The sequence below is a fragment of the Diplotaxodon limnothrissa genome, linkage group LG4 (genome assembly GCF_057381915.1).
Source record: "Diplotaxodon limnothrissa isolate DT_005_m linkage group LG4, D_limnothrissa_male_GT1.1, whole genome shotgun sequence".
Lineage (NCBI taxonomy): Eukaryota > Metazoa > Chordata > Actinopteri > Cichliformes > Cichlidae > Diplotaxodon > Diplotaxodon limnothrissa.
Genome location: NC_140599.1, coordinates 29,497,815 through 29,515,381, shown reverse-complemented (window position 1 = coordinate 29,515,381; position 17,567 = coordinate 29,497,815). Strand labels below are relative to the sequence as shown.

The 17,567-nt window shown below is 38.8% G+C and overlaps 1 protein-coding gene across 1 annotated transcript in view; it reads left to right on the top strand.

The window, feature by feature from the left end:
* Positions 1-17,567, top strand: part of spop (speckle type BTB/POZ protein) — a 101,380-nt gene that overhangs the window by 37,129 nt on the left and 46,684 nt on the right. The window contains exons 3-5 of the mRNA XM_085351819.1: positions 8,002-8,205; positions 11,616-11,737; positions 16,716-16,867. Coding sequence (XP_085207945.1) covers positions 8,119-8,205; positions 11,616-11,737; positions 16,716-16,867 — 361 coding nt within the window. The 5' untranslated portion in view covers positions 8,002-8,118. The remainder of the gene's footprint in view (positions 1-8,001; positions 8,206-11,615; positions 11,738-16,715; positions 16,868-17,567) is intronic.

Below are 17,567 nucleotides of genomic sequence, written 5' to 3'. Positions count from 1 at the left end.
CTTTTCTTTGTAGCGGCCAAATTACGCACCTCCACCCCCTGTCCACCTGGTGGCGATGTCTCAGCACCTTCCCACCTGTTTCTCTGAGGGAGAGGATAGTAGGTAACTTAATATTTTTGACATTTCCATTTTATTTTCCGTGTAAAGGGAATTAAGATAGTGACAGGCTAATTGTGTATTGATGTGTGTTTGTGTGCTTGCATGTAGAATGTGTTTTTCCTTTTCTTTTGTATAATGAATATATTTTCTGTTTTTGAGACTCTGCGATAGCTGTAATGAATTCCAGAAGGCTTTTTGTTGTTTTGTTCTGTCACTCCTATTTCACAGTAGACCAGGTTGCTTGAAGTCCCTGCCATATGGTCATACTGAAGGATTTATTGGATAAACTTAACCTTTTCATACAAAAACATTGCTATAACTCTACATAACTTATGTAACCACAATAGGATCCGTTTGTCTTTAGAATGGCAATTTATTGTAAAGTTAGAGTAGGTGACATTAGATTATGTTGGAACAAGTATTAATTTTAGAATATGAACACCACCTACACTTGTGCTCATAATCCAAAAACTCGTGGTGATGGTAAATGTAGATTGTAATTTTTCAACAGCGACATTTTATATGTAGGGATAGTAAAGCTAAATATTTTTTCTGCATGTGTTTTTGCTACTATTTAGCCATGACAGCAGAAGCAGCATAAAGAGAAAATGTGCAATGCAGCAGTGGTCCCTGGCTGTAACTATCAGTTAATTAGGTGAAGTATTACACTGAAACAGGTACCCTAATGGACTGCCAAGAATGTTATGTTAGGACGACTGGCTCTGTAGCCACAGTCACTGGCATAATTGCAAATTATTGATCTGTGAAGATATTATAGGCTGATGATCCAACCTGCTGAATATTATACAGGTTCACCTCCTGCAGCTCCCACCATGGTATGAATATGTTACCTCTTAGGTGCCATGTGGTATTTGCAACCAGGATGTTAGAATCAGATTTTTGGGTCTTGTGGGTTATAAGGCATTGACCGGTTTTGTTTTGACAAAGCCTGCAGGTACTAGATCGGATTAGAATCTCAGGAATTTGGAGACCAAGTCAACACTGTGTCATGTTTGTTGACTCATTTTCTTCTGTTTCTTTCTCTCTTTCTTTCTTTCTTTTTTTTTTTTTCTCCCCCGTCCAGTGTGGTACGGTGCATTGTACTGCAGGTCGTTGCCAGTGACATTGCTATGGGAATGTGATCATTTGCAAGGATGTTTAGGGGGTGCCTCATGTCAAATAACATCCAAGTAAATATCAGGATCTGAAGATTCCCAGAAAATTACACTTTCAGTGGTTTTAGCATTATGGCTGTTCAGTCTAATTGAGGAAACAATATGAGCAAATGTTATTTGTCAAAGATGTTTTTTGTTTGAATTTTAGTTGGTCTAAAAGAACACAATCTGGGAGAAGTCAGGCTAACAATTCAGAGAAAATTACAACTGATGTATGCTCTGTCAGCCCAGCAGCTTAACAATGTGCACTCTCCAGCATTTCTATGCATGAGCTTCTGCTTTCGGCTGCTCCCTTTAGGGGTCACTGCGGTGGTTCATCTGCCTCCATCTCACCCTATCCCGAGCATCCTCCTCTGTCACATCAACCTTCTGAATATCCTCCTTGACCACATCCATGAATCTTCTCTGTCGTCTTCCTCTTTTCCTCCTACTTGGCAGCTCCATATTCAACATCTTTCAGCTCCTTTCCAGCCTCACATAGAAATCACTACACACCTTTTCCTTTCTCTTTGCCACCTAGCCTCCCAATGCTCTGTCTACTTTACTCGTCCTTCTGACTATCCCTCTTGTTTCTTTGCTAACCCTTTTGAATGCTTTCCTGTACCTCCTCATTCAAAGCCAAGTCTCCTTTTCTCTGTCCACAGGGTACACCTTCTTAGCAAATTACCACTTCAGCTGTACTTTCCCAGTGCTCCCCACCTTTTGTCACCCTATGTTCCTGCCTCTTCCTGAAATGCATGTTCACCTCATCCATCCTTTTCTCTGCCATCTGTGCTTTTCTCTTTTTAACACTATATCTCTCTAACACCACCTCATCACACCTGTTCCTTTTTACTTGCATTTCTTCATCGAAGAACATTCAGCATCAACGCTTCAGTTTCTACCTTCAAACTCATGATCCTGGCTGATATTCTCCTCACCTCTACAACATTGTTCACATGATCCTTTCTCCATTTCTCTTCCTATCTACACCATGGTTGTTAACCTGTGCACCAACGGATCCTGCATGGAAATCTTATTGGTGATCTACACGTTTTATCTGGCAAACCCAAGCAAGTCTAGTTAAATGATTGGAAATGTTTTAAATATCAAATGTCTGGCAAACTTGGCATTTCTTTGATCCTGTTAAGATTATTATTATTATTTTTTAGAAGGGCCAATAAATACTTTTATCCTGCAATGAAGTAAAGATAATACTCCAACAGCTAGACATATTGAAAGTAAACAAGCTAAATATGCATTGTTCTCACTGACACTGAGGTTGGGAAGGCTGTGCAAGCGATGTGCATCACCAGCTATTCAGATTGTCACAAGCACAGATGGAAAAACAAATGAACAGAAATGTGTCCTCGAGTGTAAATATGCATTGTAAGCTCTTCACAATATCAGATTTGCAGATGGAGGTAACATATGCACAGAATATGCTATCACCACGTAAAATTTACAGATGGAGTGAATATCGCAGCACAGGAATTATTACACCATGAGCCGAGTGTCATGTATTCACTTAGTGTGTAACATGTTAGTGATGTGGTACCGGTATACCGTGGGGCTGTAACAGTCTGGACAGCTGGTGGCCTCTAGCTCTCATCCTGATGGCAGAGGCAGACGCAGCATCACCTCGCTTACCTCTTGTTTATGCAGAAGAAGTTGAATCTATCTGTCTTTTGGTTTGTCAGAGTCTCTTCCCTGGCGTGTTGAAGTATGTGACAGAGAGATGGAGAGAGATGGTGACTGGACTGGTAGAGTGAGAGCAGACTAGGGCTGGGTATCGTCACTGATTTCTAGAATCGATTCAATTCCGATTCACAAGGTCCCGAATCGATTCGATCCACGATTCGATTTAATTCGATTTGATTCGATTCGATTCTGGGAAATTTTGACAGTCAGAAATATTATAATTCAGATCAGTACATTTACATATTTTTGTATCTATTAAAAGGAAGCTGACACACGCAAGACTTTATCAAAGGTGTGAGCATCACAGCAGATGCCTTTGTGTCAAAGTAGCTGAAGATAAAACACAGAAAAACATGAAGGTGATTTTCCTGTTCTGGGATTTTATAAAAATATTCTGCAGTACATCAAAAACGAAAGAAAACCATTAATCAACATATGAACATCACCTCTGAAGTTACAGCGGTTTTATTAGAGACACGGCTAAGCGTTTTGCATTTTGCTTAATTTTAAAAAGTTTAAATTTGTTCAATATTGAACGGCAGAAATTAGGTTTACTTTTCGGAAGTAAGTAAAAGGGAAAAAAAAACGTCGGCCGACAGCACTGTAAACAACGGTAGACTTGTGTGTAACAAGCAAGCGAATAATGCAGAAAAGAGAGAGAGCTGTGCATGAAGTGTGATTTTTATCCTGAAAAGTCAGGACGATGTTTATGTGAAGCGTGGTTTGGATCTTCTTTTGCTGCTGGTTCGGTCAATATTGTTTGGAGAGAGATAAAACTAACAGCCATATGATCAGCGCAAAAAGGGCGTAAACACACAGCGCGGACCCGCGGATCAGAATCAGCGAGCTGTCGGCTTTCAGCCCCGACCGTCAGCTGAGAAAAGCGACATCTAACTGATCCTGATCCGTCGGCGCTGTGTGTTTACGTCTTTGTGCAGAAGCCGTGCACCTGCTCTCATTTACTGTCTTAGCTGTTTGGTGGTTGTTGAAATTTTGTGATCTTTCACCTGAGATTCTGGCATTTCGGGCAAAATAAATTAATATTAAAAAATCGATTCAGGATTTTAATGAATCGATTTTACGTTATCCAAGCTAGAATCGATTTTAATCGATAAATCGATTATAAAAACCCACCCCTAGAGCAGACTGTCTTTCTGTAATGAATATAAATGGGCTCCAGGTCTCACTCTCCTCATCTGGCCTACCTTTCTGAAAGCAGACATGGGATGAGAATGTGGATTGAAGTTGGCCCATCCTCCTATACTCCTTTTGCTACACAGTCACACCTTCTGCATTATACATACAGAAAACAGAAGATCAAACTTGTTTTGTGCCATGCTTTTTTTTGCCGGCTGCATTTTGGTTTTAAGGTGTCATTTGAAAGGGGCATCTTGAACATAATCTTCTGCAAGGTAAAAGGTAAAAAATGACGACGTGCCCTAAGGAAGCCCACAAGTTACACTTATAACTCAACATAGCACTGAATTCTGATCTGTAGGGTACATTTATTCTGCTTATGTAGTTTGTAAACTATTTCTTTTTCTAATTATTCACTGTCTGTAGTCCTGAAATGTAAAAAACTGAGGAAATTCTAATGTCAAAGAGCTGATAAATTGTTGTATATCATTTAAGATTAAGTGTGTGGAGAGACATAAACCATTTTGACACTTATGTGAATGTAAAGTAAGAACATTTGTTAAAACATGACTTCTTGAAATGAACCATAGGTTAAAAAATGAATGGTTGCAAGAGGTTTTAGTGCTGAGGTTGTTGTGCAGAAAATCAGGAATGATGTGTCTTGTCAGTCAAGATTTTGTGATAATGACATTTTCAATAAAGATGTGCAAAAACCGATGTTGAAGGACAGGAGTGCAGAACATTTTCTCTTTTCTACCGTGCACTTTCTGTTTTTGATTAAACTGTAATTATTGTAAGTGCAGAATGGGTTAAAACCAGAGTGGCAACATCCAAGACTATAATAAGGCTCATGCAGAAGTGCCAGAAACGGTTCTTCATTTCCAGTTACTCAAATGATGACAAATTGCTCTGAAGATGAGTCCCCATGGACTTCTGTGCTAAAATGCCCAGCAGAAATGAAAATTTTTTGCAACAGCTGTTTGGGGGCAAACTTTTAAATAACTCCCCTGTACACATTTTTGTGAACATTTAACCTTTTAGCATTATTTTGTCATGACTAACAGTCGCCTAGCGTTAGCAGGTTTCTGTGACTGTGTGATGTTGTCCATCAGTCCATCGCAGCACTGTTAACCAGGCTCTGTAGTTTTATCTTGTAACTTAACAGTTACAAAAAACCCCCAAACAAACAAAAAAGGAGAGCCAATGCCACAATGCTAAAACCGAGTCTTCGAAATGGCAGTTTACAAACCAGATGGTGACATCTTTGTGACTCAATTCATTTTTATATGGCCTGTAAATTGCATGTGAAAACCATGCAGAAAATACTTTGGTGAGCTTGTGACATTAGTTTTTCAGATTTAAAAATAGAACCTCTTACTTTAGTGGTGTTCAATACAACAATAGCCCTCAAAAATTGTAGTGGTAAAGAAGGACAGGTCATTTAGTCTTCACAATGCAGCATCCCTAGCACAGCGTTTGTATGCTTTTGTTACAGAAGAGTAAACTGTTGTCTAGTTCTTTAGTTTGCTGTATTTGCAGGCAGAGAAATTTTGATGTATACTCTGCAGAATCTGAACTTGTTTGCTGTTCTTCTGCATTGCTCTCTCTCTTTCTAAGCACTTCTTATCCTCATCCTAATTTTCACTGCTTTTTATCCAACCTTAGAAGTGCTGATGGCTACCAAGTAGCTGCAAAAAATTCTTCAGTCCTTATCTGAACCACAGCACCTCGATTACCTCTTTCCTTTGTCTTTTAATTGCCTTTGGGAGAGCACAGTCTTTGTGCCTGCCATACACTGTAATGTGACAATATTTATTTTCCCTACATCATATGCATTATCACCTATTAGCCATTCCTTTCGTTCACACCGTCATCTTCAGATTCCTGTGACAAATGAACTGTCTGAAGACATTTCTCCTGAGGGAGTCCTATGATTAGCACGCATCTCCTCTGTCTCTCAGTTGTTATTGTTGCTTTTCTCCTACTGCTTTGCTCTTGATGTTTGTCATGAAAAACAAGGAAAAAAAACATCCCAAGCTTTTTTTCTGGTTAAGTGTCATCTGGGTGTATTTAGAAAGCTGTGAGGCTGTTAGCAGTGCTGCCAGTGTTGTCATGTTTTCTTAAATTGATTTCCTGTGATTACTAGGCATTCATTGTGTTCTTTAAGGGACACGATACAAGAAAGCCACTTGGTAAATTGTGCCTTGAATACACTGTGATACAATACCAGAATGATGACACGAGGAAGCACATGCATGTAAAAAATCACCCTCGCTCACTCGTATAGACTGTAATTAATTGCCAGGAAGTCTCAGGTAATTTAAATTGCAAATGAGTACAGCTTTTTTTTCTCCCGACTTTTTTTTTGATTAATATTTTATTGTTTTACTGAGCGAAAATGCCACCAGTGTTTTCATCAGATACAAGTGGCACAAAAGAAGAAAAGGGGGCACTGAATTGAGATGATCAGATTCAGGCGTTAGCTCTAAACATTAATTAAGTTGTCTGGTTCCAGAGCCGGTGAGGTCCGCGTGTCGCCTCTTCTGTTTCCAATCCACTCACCAAGAGACAGAGGTTCCTCTTACCTTTTTACCCCTTTCCTTCCCTTTTTTTGTCTCTCTGGATTCTTGGTCCAGTACTGTTTCTGCCAAGTTTTCTTAGGTCCTAAACTTGTCTTTCAATCAGACACTAATTAAGCAATGGAGTGGAAAGGTTTCTCTGGCAGGAGATCAGGGGGACTTGCAGGTTGAGTGAGAAAAGCCAGATCTTGAGACCTTGATGACTTAGGTATGAAATTTGTGGAGAGGAACTTGAAAGGAGCGTAAGGGAATGAGACGAGAGGAAATGAGAGATTTAGACAGCAGAGAAATTACACTTTGAAACCAAACCGTGCATATTCCTTTTTATTTTTCAGTAAGATGTTCAGGCATTTGAGACTGCTAGTATAGAACGGACCAAAAATTAGAATAGGAAAATAATGAGGAAACTCCGCTTTGCTTCAAATGGAAGCGGAGAGGTGATGTAGCCGTTACAGTCTAAATCTGTACCGCAGTATTCTGGAATAAAAACAGCCTTGGAACAGGTGCTTATCAAACAAAACTTTGACCTTTCTTAGTCGTTTGAAAGTAAAGTGTGACCTTGTGTGTGTTGTGAGTACAGACTGGCTGCTTGAGATGAAAGTCTTAAGTCCTGCCCTTCACTTACAGCCACAGCGGATGGGATGCAGCCTGGCTGGAATCACGTGGCTGGCACAGCACTCTGTTCATCTCAAAGCAAAACAAAGATGAAACCACGCGCAGATAAAGGAAGGGTTCCCTTAGTGAAGCCGAGTGCACGCTGCTGCTGTGCTTTGACTGCCAAAGACTCTTTTAAATAATAATAATAATAATAATAATAATAATAATAATAATAATAATGGATACTTTATTGATCCCCATGGGGAAATTACTTGTTTTTCTCTGCATTTGACCCATTCACTCAGTGAAGCAGTGGGCAGCCACTAAGCAGGCGCCCGGGGAGCAGTGTGTTGGGACGGTACCTTGCTCAGGGGTACCTCAGGGTAGCCGTTAAGTGGATTCGAACCCCCGACCTTCCGATCATGGGGTGACCACTTTACCTACTGAGCTATCCCTGCCCCAAAACAAATAAATCCAGAGCCCTTGCTTCCTACTTACTGGGAAATACCACTCAATTATTCCAAACATTTAATTAAGAATTGCCATGACATGTACAAAGAGAGGCACATACACACATGGGATGCACAAGGTCGCAGATTTCTTAGTTATCGGTTTTGTTGCTTTAAAAGTCAAACTGTTTTAATGGCTGTATTTCTGTGACACTACAGGGAGCCTGTAGCTATTTTAGAGTCTGTTGTACTGAATTCAACTTTCTGCTGTTCTCTGTATGGCAGGGGTTTAAGAGGCAGCCAGCTTGACTGATTATTGGACCTTTCCTACCTCATACACCTCATACCACCTCATCCCACATCTGGCTGCTGCCACTGCCCAACTCTGTGCTCTCAGCATCAATGCTGGCAATGTCCAGAGTACCAAGTCCCCCACCACCGGCAGAAATGTCCAGCAGTCCTGTGGCTGAGAGCTGGTGTTATACTCAGGTGAGTAATGCATGACTTTTTATATTTTGTGTTTCACTTTTTCACTTCCTTGTGTTTTACTAAACTGAACCGTAATCAGGCCAGAATGCATCTTGAAATATTATAGTTAGATTGTCAGGCATTACTTAAGATGGTAACCACTAACCAGTGCCATTAACCAGTCTCCTGTGTCTCCTGTCCTTTTGCCTGGAAATTAATCTCAGCACACAATGCTGAAGGATGTCTCAATTCCTAAAATGCATCTGAAGTAAAAATGGTGTGTGTGTGTGTGTGTGTGTGATTTAACAAAAGAAGTATATCTGATCACATTGCACCACGTTTTTAATTTAATTAAAAAGTAGACTTAATAGATAATATTTTGCTGATTTGCAAAACCGTTGACCATCTGAGATGAAACAAATATAGCTGTAGTTGGGATATAACGAAGCAATTTATGACACACCTGTGGCAATAGTTGTTTTCGCTAGAAATCAATTTTAAATGAGGCTCTGAAGCAGTGATTTTTAATTTTGTTCAACGCCTGTTGCCTCAGCTCTTCTCTCCTCATATCTCTTTATCACCTCCTTCATTTGATACTCTGGTAAAATGCGAAAAAAGGAAATGAAGATGTACAAACTGAGAAATAAGAAATGGGGTATATTTTACTGGACTGCTTTTGTAACCATAATTTTAATTTCACCCCTTGTAAATGCTGAGGTTATTTAATTTGTGGTCTTTAAAGATGTTAGAGGATTTATAAGATTTTGTCTTTAACCAGCCCGAACTCACTTCGGCAAGCTTCCTCGTAATGTCTTTAAGTAGTTATAAGGAATAGTTCTTCAGGAAATTCCAGACATCTTCTTTGGATGTCATCTGCCTTTTGTTCACTTTCCAGATGATCCCAAACTGTTTAGATAATTTTGAAGTCCAGTCTCTGGGGATGTGAATCCATGCCTGATAGTTGTGTGTTCCATTGTGTGTTCTTCCATCCAGGTGCTTTTTTTTTTTTTTTTTTTTTATTTATTTTATTTTTTTTGCATTGGCAGTGTTTTTGGAATCATTGTTATGCTGAAAAATGAAGCTGTTGCCAATCAGACAGTTTCCAGAGGGTATTGCATGATGAATCAAAATCTGACAATATTTTCTTTTTTCATTATTCCATCGTTTCTGACGAGATCACTGGCTGAAATGCAGCACCAAAGGATGACAGAACCTCTGTGTTGTGTTGTACCTCTCCTCTGACTTCTTTAATACATTTTGAAAATGATTTGATATAAAAATTAGAAATTTGGATTTAGCACTCATTAAGACCTTTTTGCTACTGATTTTCAGCCCAGTTCTTGTGTAATTTGGCAAACCTCAGCTTTTTCTTCTCATTTCGCTTCCTTAAAAATTGCTTTCTGACAGCCACATTTGCACTGAGACTGTTTCTGATAAGGGTTCAGCAAACAGTAGATCAATCAACTGATGGACCAAATACATTTCTCAGGTCCTGTGTCTGGTGTTTGCTGAATAACACGACTTTTAGTTATTGTTATTATATCCCCACTAGACGGGCAGGCAACGTGGACAAGCAGCTTTTTTAAAATGTGATTACATAACGAGGTAGCGTAGGAGTTTTGGTACCAATAGGTGTAGCTGCTAAAATTCTCAGACAGGTTTGAATCCCGGTGACCTTTATCTTAAGGTCACAGGGCAAATTCTGAATGCAGTCACTTTTGAAATTGATACCATAGGTGTTTCCACTAGGAGGCTGAGGGTTAGCAGTGGTGGCTGCAAGTGGTTTTTAGACTGGCCACTTTTATGGCCAATAGCTCTTTGGGAATCAACTTGGTGTTGCAAAAACATTATAAAACAATGTTTGTTTGTTTTTTGCTGCATTTTTTACAGGTTTAACTTTCCTGACCGTTTGCTACATAGCACCTTTAAAAACCCTTTGTTGCCATTTTTTCCTGTTATGTGTAGATACAACACTGCTTTATCACTTTTGTTAAGTTCCTTTTTTATGCTTGAATGAGTCAAGTTAAGTGACTTACTAAACAAACAAACCAAAAAAAAAAAATGCAGGTGAAAATGTTCATATTTTCTGGTCTGAAAATAAGTTAAAAAGCAGCTAATTTTTAAATGAAACTATGATTAACTAGCCAGGAGAACTACTGCTCAAGACTACGTTAAAAATTAGAAGAACGTTTGGTTCCTTGGAGGCAAAATATAACAAAATGAGGCCTGACTCAAGACTTTTGCACAGTACCATATGCACTACCTGGCTGGATTTAGCAAAACAATCTAATTCTACCCCAGAAGAACTCTGAATTTAGTAATTTGGTAATTACTTGGTAATCGGTCCCTTTTGTTGGATGCTTTCATGCAGTCAGGAGGTTGAGATACTCTTTTTTTCGGTTCCTCCTTTTGTTGTTTTCTGCCCGTAGATTATCAAATGTCAGTTTGATTCATGCAAGCAAAATTATCTTCATCATTTATAAAGTACAATCTTTGCTTTAGAATTGGCTATGCACAGTCTGACAAATTGCTTCAAGCTTCTTCAAACATTGTTGGTTTGTTGGTAAGAGATTTTTGTTGCCTGCTTCTTATTTCTGCTTGAGGCTAGAGGCTCAAGGCTATATTAGCAGTTACTACTATAATTTACACCCAGATTACTAGATAAACTGTCAGACGTTGAGCTATATTGCGGGTGAACTAGGTTCTGTGTTTTAACAAGGTGGCGATATCGCTGTTTCTTCTGCATCAATTTTGAATGTTAAAAAAAGTTCTCTAAACTTACAAGGTGCAGTGTTAAATTGGAGTAATTCAGCCATAAAGGTGTTCTTGAACAGTGTTACACAATATGTATCTTTTGCTTTAATCAGCCTGGTGCAGCTTTTGCTAATCTTTAATGGTGAATCTTCTTTTTTTTTTTTTTTTTTTTTTTTTTTAACTTTTTTGGTATTTGTGCAATATTAAATCTAGCTTGCTGATATGCTTTTTCCCTGATGGCTTCTACATTACCAGCCAATTTTTTTTATTTTTTTAAATAAAAATTGATGTCATTTTACATGTTTTCTTTGTTTAATGGTTATCTGTTCTATGAAATTGTATTTGTTATAGTTATTGCAGTGTAGGCTTTACTAGCTCAGATAACACTTTCCTGATAAGAGCAAAGCTAGATAAAGTATGTCATTGATGATGTCTGTTTTTTCATCTCTGCTACGTCCTTGCAAAATTGTTTTTTTGTTTTTTTTTCCCGTGGCTACTTTTCCATTATCCTTTCTTCTTTCCCTTCGTTTGTTGTCAGTGTTTATTAAGATGAAAGGCAGTTTTGATGTGCGGTTTTGAAGTCCTGGCTGACCCAAAGACCACTTACCCATATAGAATAGATAAATATATAAAAAAGGAGATCTGGTTTCAGCCGATCCTGTGCTTTTTCTATGCAGATCAAAGTGGTGAAGTTCTCCTACATGTGGACCATCAACAACTTCAGCTTCTGTCGTGAGGAGATGGGAGAGGTCATCAAAAGCTCCACTTTTTCCTCAGGAGCCAATGACAAACTCAAATGGTTAGTAAAGTCTCATCATTCTAGCTAACACATATAAAGTACAGCATTCCTGCTCTAAGAGTGCTTTTGGAGAATGTCCTTTCAAGAAGTCGTCTTAAGGATTTTCAACTTAGATCTCTGTCAGTGCGCCCCAGTAGTGATGGGATTTCCGGCTCTTTTTAGAGATCCGGCTCTTTCGGTTCGGCTCACTAAAAAGAGCCGGCTCTTTCGGCTCCGAACCGGCTCTTCGGGTTGTTTTGTTGCTTTAATTAATTTATTATTAACAATAATATAAAATTATGCACAAAAGGAATTACTAACGTAAAAAAAAAGTGGTTTTATTTATATATGTTTAAATATAAACATATGCGGTGGCCCCTAGAGACAAAACACGTACAAACTCCAAAACACATTTCTAGCATGAACTGAACTTCCAAAGCAGAGCTACTAGATCACTTAAATTACACAATTGAAAGCATGTGTGTATTGTTTGTGTATTTATACACAGGCACTCATATATATTCAAATAATTAAAAAAAAAAGTTCATTTACCTGTTACTACCACACACCAAATCCGGTCGTTGGTACTTGCTGGCTTGTGTAGCCACAAGATAACAAAGGCTCAACACTGCGCCCAGCATCCTGGAGCACTTCTGTTGTCTTTTGTACGTGTTTTGAGTTTTTATGTGCTTCTGAGTTTTTACGTGTTTTTACGTGCTTTGGAGTTTTTACGTGTTTTGGAGTTTGTACATGCTTCAGAGTTCGTACGTGATTTGAAGTTTGTATGTGCTTTGTCTCTAGGGGCCACCGTAAATATACTTTTATTTATTCACTCCACATAAAATGTAATAAATAAATCATATAATACAAAAATCAACTATTCACATTTCAAGTTTTAACTATTTAAATTTTCAGCTTTTTCCTGTTACAAATTTAAAGTGAAAAGAACACAAAACACTGCAAACCACAACACAATTAAATATAAATTATAATATGAAAACAAACAGAAGATGCACATTCTCTGTCATATGGACCTGCATGAATAAACTTTCTGAATCCTTTATCATCTGCAACCGAAAATAGTTGTGGATGATTACTATACCTTTCTAATGTTGTTGTCCCTGCCTCTCTTTCTCTCTCTCTCTGGCTCTGTTCCTGTGCTACTGAGTGTAACTACCGCCCCTCCCCCCTCTGCCCAGCGTAAAGCACAAGGCTCGCGTGCAGAGTGAAGCGGAAAAAAGGTGCGAGAGAGAGGCTGAGAGAAAGAAAAGAAAAGAAAAACCCCACGTGACGGCTCGCGTCAAGGAGCCGGCTCGCGTCGTTCACGTCAAAGAGTCGGCTCTAAGAGCCATTTCGTTCGCGAACGACCCATCACTACGCCCCAGGGCAGCTGTGGCTACAATGTAGCTTGCTATCGCCAGTGTGTGAATGTGTGTGTGAATGGGTGAATGACTGAATGTAGTGTAAAGCGCTTTGGGGTCCTATGGACTAGAAAAGCGCTATACAAATGCAGGCCATTTACCATTTACGTGATCTACGTGCTTCTACACGTGGAGTATCAATCATTGCTCTGTGCCTTTTAACGTGTCTGTGTTTGCAGTGTTTATTAGCATATGTTTTGAAATTAAAATTAACCTTCTTGCATGACACGTTAGTATGCATGAATTGATCTGAGGTTAAACCCACATTTAAATTGGATTACTTTACTCTGAGATGAGGGGACTTTGCTCTGAGATGAGCACCCTCCTGCTTGTCGTGTTTAAAATTATAGGTTGAGTTTGAGCAGTTCACACCTCCCATCTTTCCTTGAAACATCTTGGCAACTCCCCAGGAAGAACTGAGGGATGTGGAGGATGTGGCTAGGTACACAGAAAATTGCTCTATAATTCTTCGTCTGCTAATATTCACAGTCTGACCAGGGGAAAATGGATAAATGTATGCTGAATTTTCCAGATCGTAGCTTTGGACTTTGTTTGATTCCTGCAAAGTGTGGCAAAAAATGTTCAAAGAAAAAACTGTTATGTTTAAGGTGCTACAGTGCTTATCCATCCTTGTCAAAGCTAAATTTTTGAAGGCAGTAATATGATTTGATTTTGTACTAGTTTGCCCTGAAATGACTTGACAGACTTATTCCATCCGGTGTTGGATGTGCAACAATCCTAATTGCCGAGAGTGCAGCTGTACAAACTGGCTAAGTGAACAGCTACTGGGCTGTCATGCTTTGACTTCCGTAGATGGCTGAACTGATGAGTACTTTTTGGATCCACATCATCAAAGATTTGTGTTAAGTATGACATGCCAGTGATTTCATTTCCACATAAGTCAGGGTCACTCATTTAAAATCTCATGCATTTATGTAGTGGCCAAAGATATTTTAGGGGGATGAAGGCAATGATTATGTCCTGGGATAAAACAATGCAGTAGTCACATTGGGTTATGTAAGTTGCTTGTTTAAATTGGATGCAAACTGTGTCATGTTAAAGAATGATGACTTAATTAGTCTTTTGTTTCCGGGTGAACGATTCTGTTATTTATTTATTTTTATTTTAACCATCTGTAGCATAACTCTTTTTCAGTTGCATCTTTTTCCAGTGCACTGCACTGCAGATCAGCCCCCCAAGTTGTACAATAAAAACTAGAGACAAACATAAATGAATTAATAAGAACTTGTTAAGAATTCAGGCCAGGTTCGCTTTTCTTTTCATTTTCTTTTACCTTATAATACTTTTTAAGTAGAGGTTATTTAATTTGAAAAATGTAAGACTTACTTGGCAGCTGACTATGACGTGATGCCAGGATTATTACAGTAATTCATATAATGTTGTAAAATATTATTAAATAATTTCCAGAATTAGTTTCCAGATGCTTAACAGTCCATATGGCCATGGTAAAGTGTTTGATGCTATTTAAACTGTAACAGGCTGTGCAACAAACAATCCATATGTAGCGAACACAAAGCTATGATTCTTTTGTGAAACTGGTTTCTGTTGCATTGCTGAGGACCCTTTTTTCCTGTGATTTATTTTAGATTTCTGATGTTTATTTATAATTATTGCGGTTTCATATTGAAATATTAGGAAAGCTCAGACTCTTTGCTCAACTACGTTGTACCACTACTGACTATAAAACTCTGCTGGATTTACCCTCATTTCAATTTGGCCGATTCCAGTCTGCTTGTGAAATTCGGCAGCGCCTATAACACTACTTTTTCGAGGATGCTCTTGCTGTTCAGACCAATTTCACGTCTGTGAAGGATTCTAGATCTTCAACTTGCATTTGTTTTTGTGGAAGAGGAGAATCGAAAGGATCTAGATCTGACAAGTATGGCGGGTGATGAGTGATGACTGTGCTTGTGGCCAAAGTTCAGTTTGTGTGCATTGGTGTACAATTGACACGCACCACAGGTCATGACTTTGCACTGAATGCTCTCCCTCAGGCTCCTTATTCAATTACTGCTGAAGCCCTCAACAGTCGGTCTGATCTTGGGTTAAATGTCCCCCTAAAAAAAACCCCCAAAAAACAAAAACCCCAAACCACCCAAAAGCACAGGGGGAAGGGAAACCCCCCAAAACAAACAAAAAAAACTAACAAAAAACGAAAATACCCCAAAGAGCTTACTGCTGATCACGGATCTCACCATGGACACTGTGTACTTCTACTGAAAATGGCTCATATTAGTAGTGACAATCCTTGACATAAAGGTTGGGTCAGCTTGACACAGAAGTCTGCACAAGTTTGAGATCAAAGGTGGAACTCCTGATGCACACGTGTGAGGTGTTGGAACATGACTTTTCAGGTGCATTGTAATAAAAGTAGCTTCGCTGGAAGCAAAGAAGAAGACTTTGAGGGGAGATTGGGAGTATTAGAATCAGGTGTTGTTTATTGGGTTTTTGTGAGTACAGTGAAACTTTATATTGGTTTTGCTTCCTACTTTGTTAAAAAAATACCCTTTTAATGGCTATATCTTCCACTTTAATGCATACCGTGGTTAATTAGTGACTAGGAAATATATTAAATCCTATGTATTTTATTTATTCACAAGTTTCATAATGTCAAAATATGTTTTTAGCTTATCTGATGAATTTATGCCGTGACAGCGCCTCTGGAGATTTGTCAGTCTTCCCATACAGCCACATGTCACAAGAATCGCTACTCCTCCTGGTCAGAATCGAATCAAACATAGACACGGTGATCACCTAACAGGTCTTCATCCAAACTGTGCTTGGCATTTTACCTGCAATAACCTGCAAATTGTGACGGATCCTGATCCTTATGAGTTATAATACTGCGTTATTGCTGCTGTGGCTTTGTTTAAGTGTATGGGATCATTAACCAACCATGGCACAGCAGTGGGTTACCTCACAGTGGTATTGTCTCACTGTCCCTGAAACCATGTTACAAGTGTGAGTCTGTCTGGCTTATTGTCAGAGTAACATAATAGTGCACCAGACAGATTATAGGTTTACTTTTGAGCATCATTTCCTTTGATTACTGGAGGGTTTTGGTGACAATAGCTTTGGACATGAAGAGTAGTCTGAGACTGCTGCTAAGCAGATCTTTAGTAGCCTTAACTGCTGTGGTTTCTGTGCTTTGATGTAGTCTAAAGCTTCAATTAAATGTTGCTTTGTGAATAAGGACATTATTCGATTTTTAACAACTTGTTTGAGAATTTGTGAAATCAAGAGAAATTGCTTCATACTGGCTAAAACATAAATCGATTAAGTAATTGATTGTGTTTGATGAGGAAGACGTTTTTGTGCCATTATAAAACACATTTAAAAGCTGAAGTGGAGCATAGAAGCGACCGTTTAAAGTACATATCAGATGAAAAGTAAAAATCATTGTCAATAATTTCCAATACTTTTCATCTAAGAATAATCAGATTGTCACTTACAAATATTACAGATACTTCCAGGAACTGATACTCCCCCTTGTCCTTTTTTTTCTCTTCTTCTTTTTTTGGTCTCACTAGTGTGTTTCTTCCCTTTCTTTCCCCTAGGTGTTTGCGTGTGAATCCTAAAGGTCTGGATGAGGAGAGCAAAGACTATTTATCACTTTACCTCCTCTTGGTTAGCTGCCCAAAAAGTGAAGTGCGTGCCAAGTTTAAGTTTTCTATCCTCAATGCCAAGGGAGAGGAGACCAAAGCCATGGGTAAGTCAGAATCACCAGGCCCTAAACAATGGCAGTCAGTTTTATTTATATAGCCTTATGGCTCAGTCAAAATAGGAAAACCTCCTTGGACTGGAAAAAAAATCGTTGATTTGTGAATGTTTTCAAATTTGGTGACTGATTTCAAGTAGGCGTGACGACCTGTTGGCTTACCAGAGATTGAGTGTGCAACATCCTCAAGTTTTAGGTGACTCCTTTTGGTCACAAGGTGATTGCACAGATCACTTTGTAGAAGAAAACCTGTCTCCAAACAGTCACAGTCTGACTCAGACTGACTGCAGCCACATTCAGACAGATTTACGAAGAGCATGGAATTCCTTTTTAATTCATAAACACAGACAGATTGCAACACATTGCAATCAATCTGAGCTAGTCTACCTGGGCACAACTCATCTGTGATGCATCTCTTTGCAATAAGACACCAGTTTTGCCAACTGGCTGCATTTTGGTTATATTCCTATAAAAGCATAGTCTGCAGTTAAATGGCCAATCTCTAGCAACTATGTCAGTATTTGTGGAGGGATTTCTGAATGAGGTTCTGGCTATACTCTCAATTTAAGTTGTTAGTGTGAATTTCTGTGTATGTAGATGGCAACATATTTGCAATTTTCACTGATCTAATTGCTCACCATTAAATGCCATTGATGCTTGACCCCATTCAATCGCAAACTGAGACTAATAG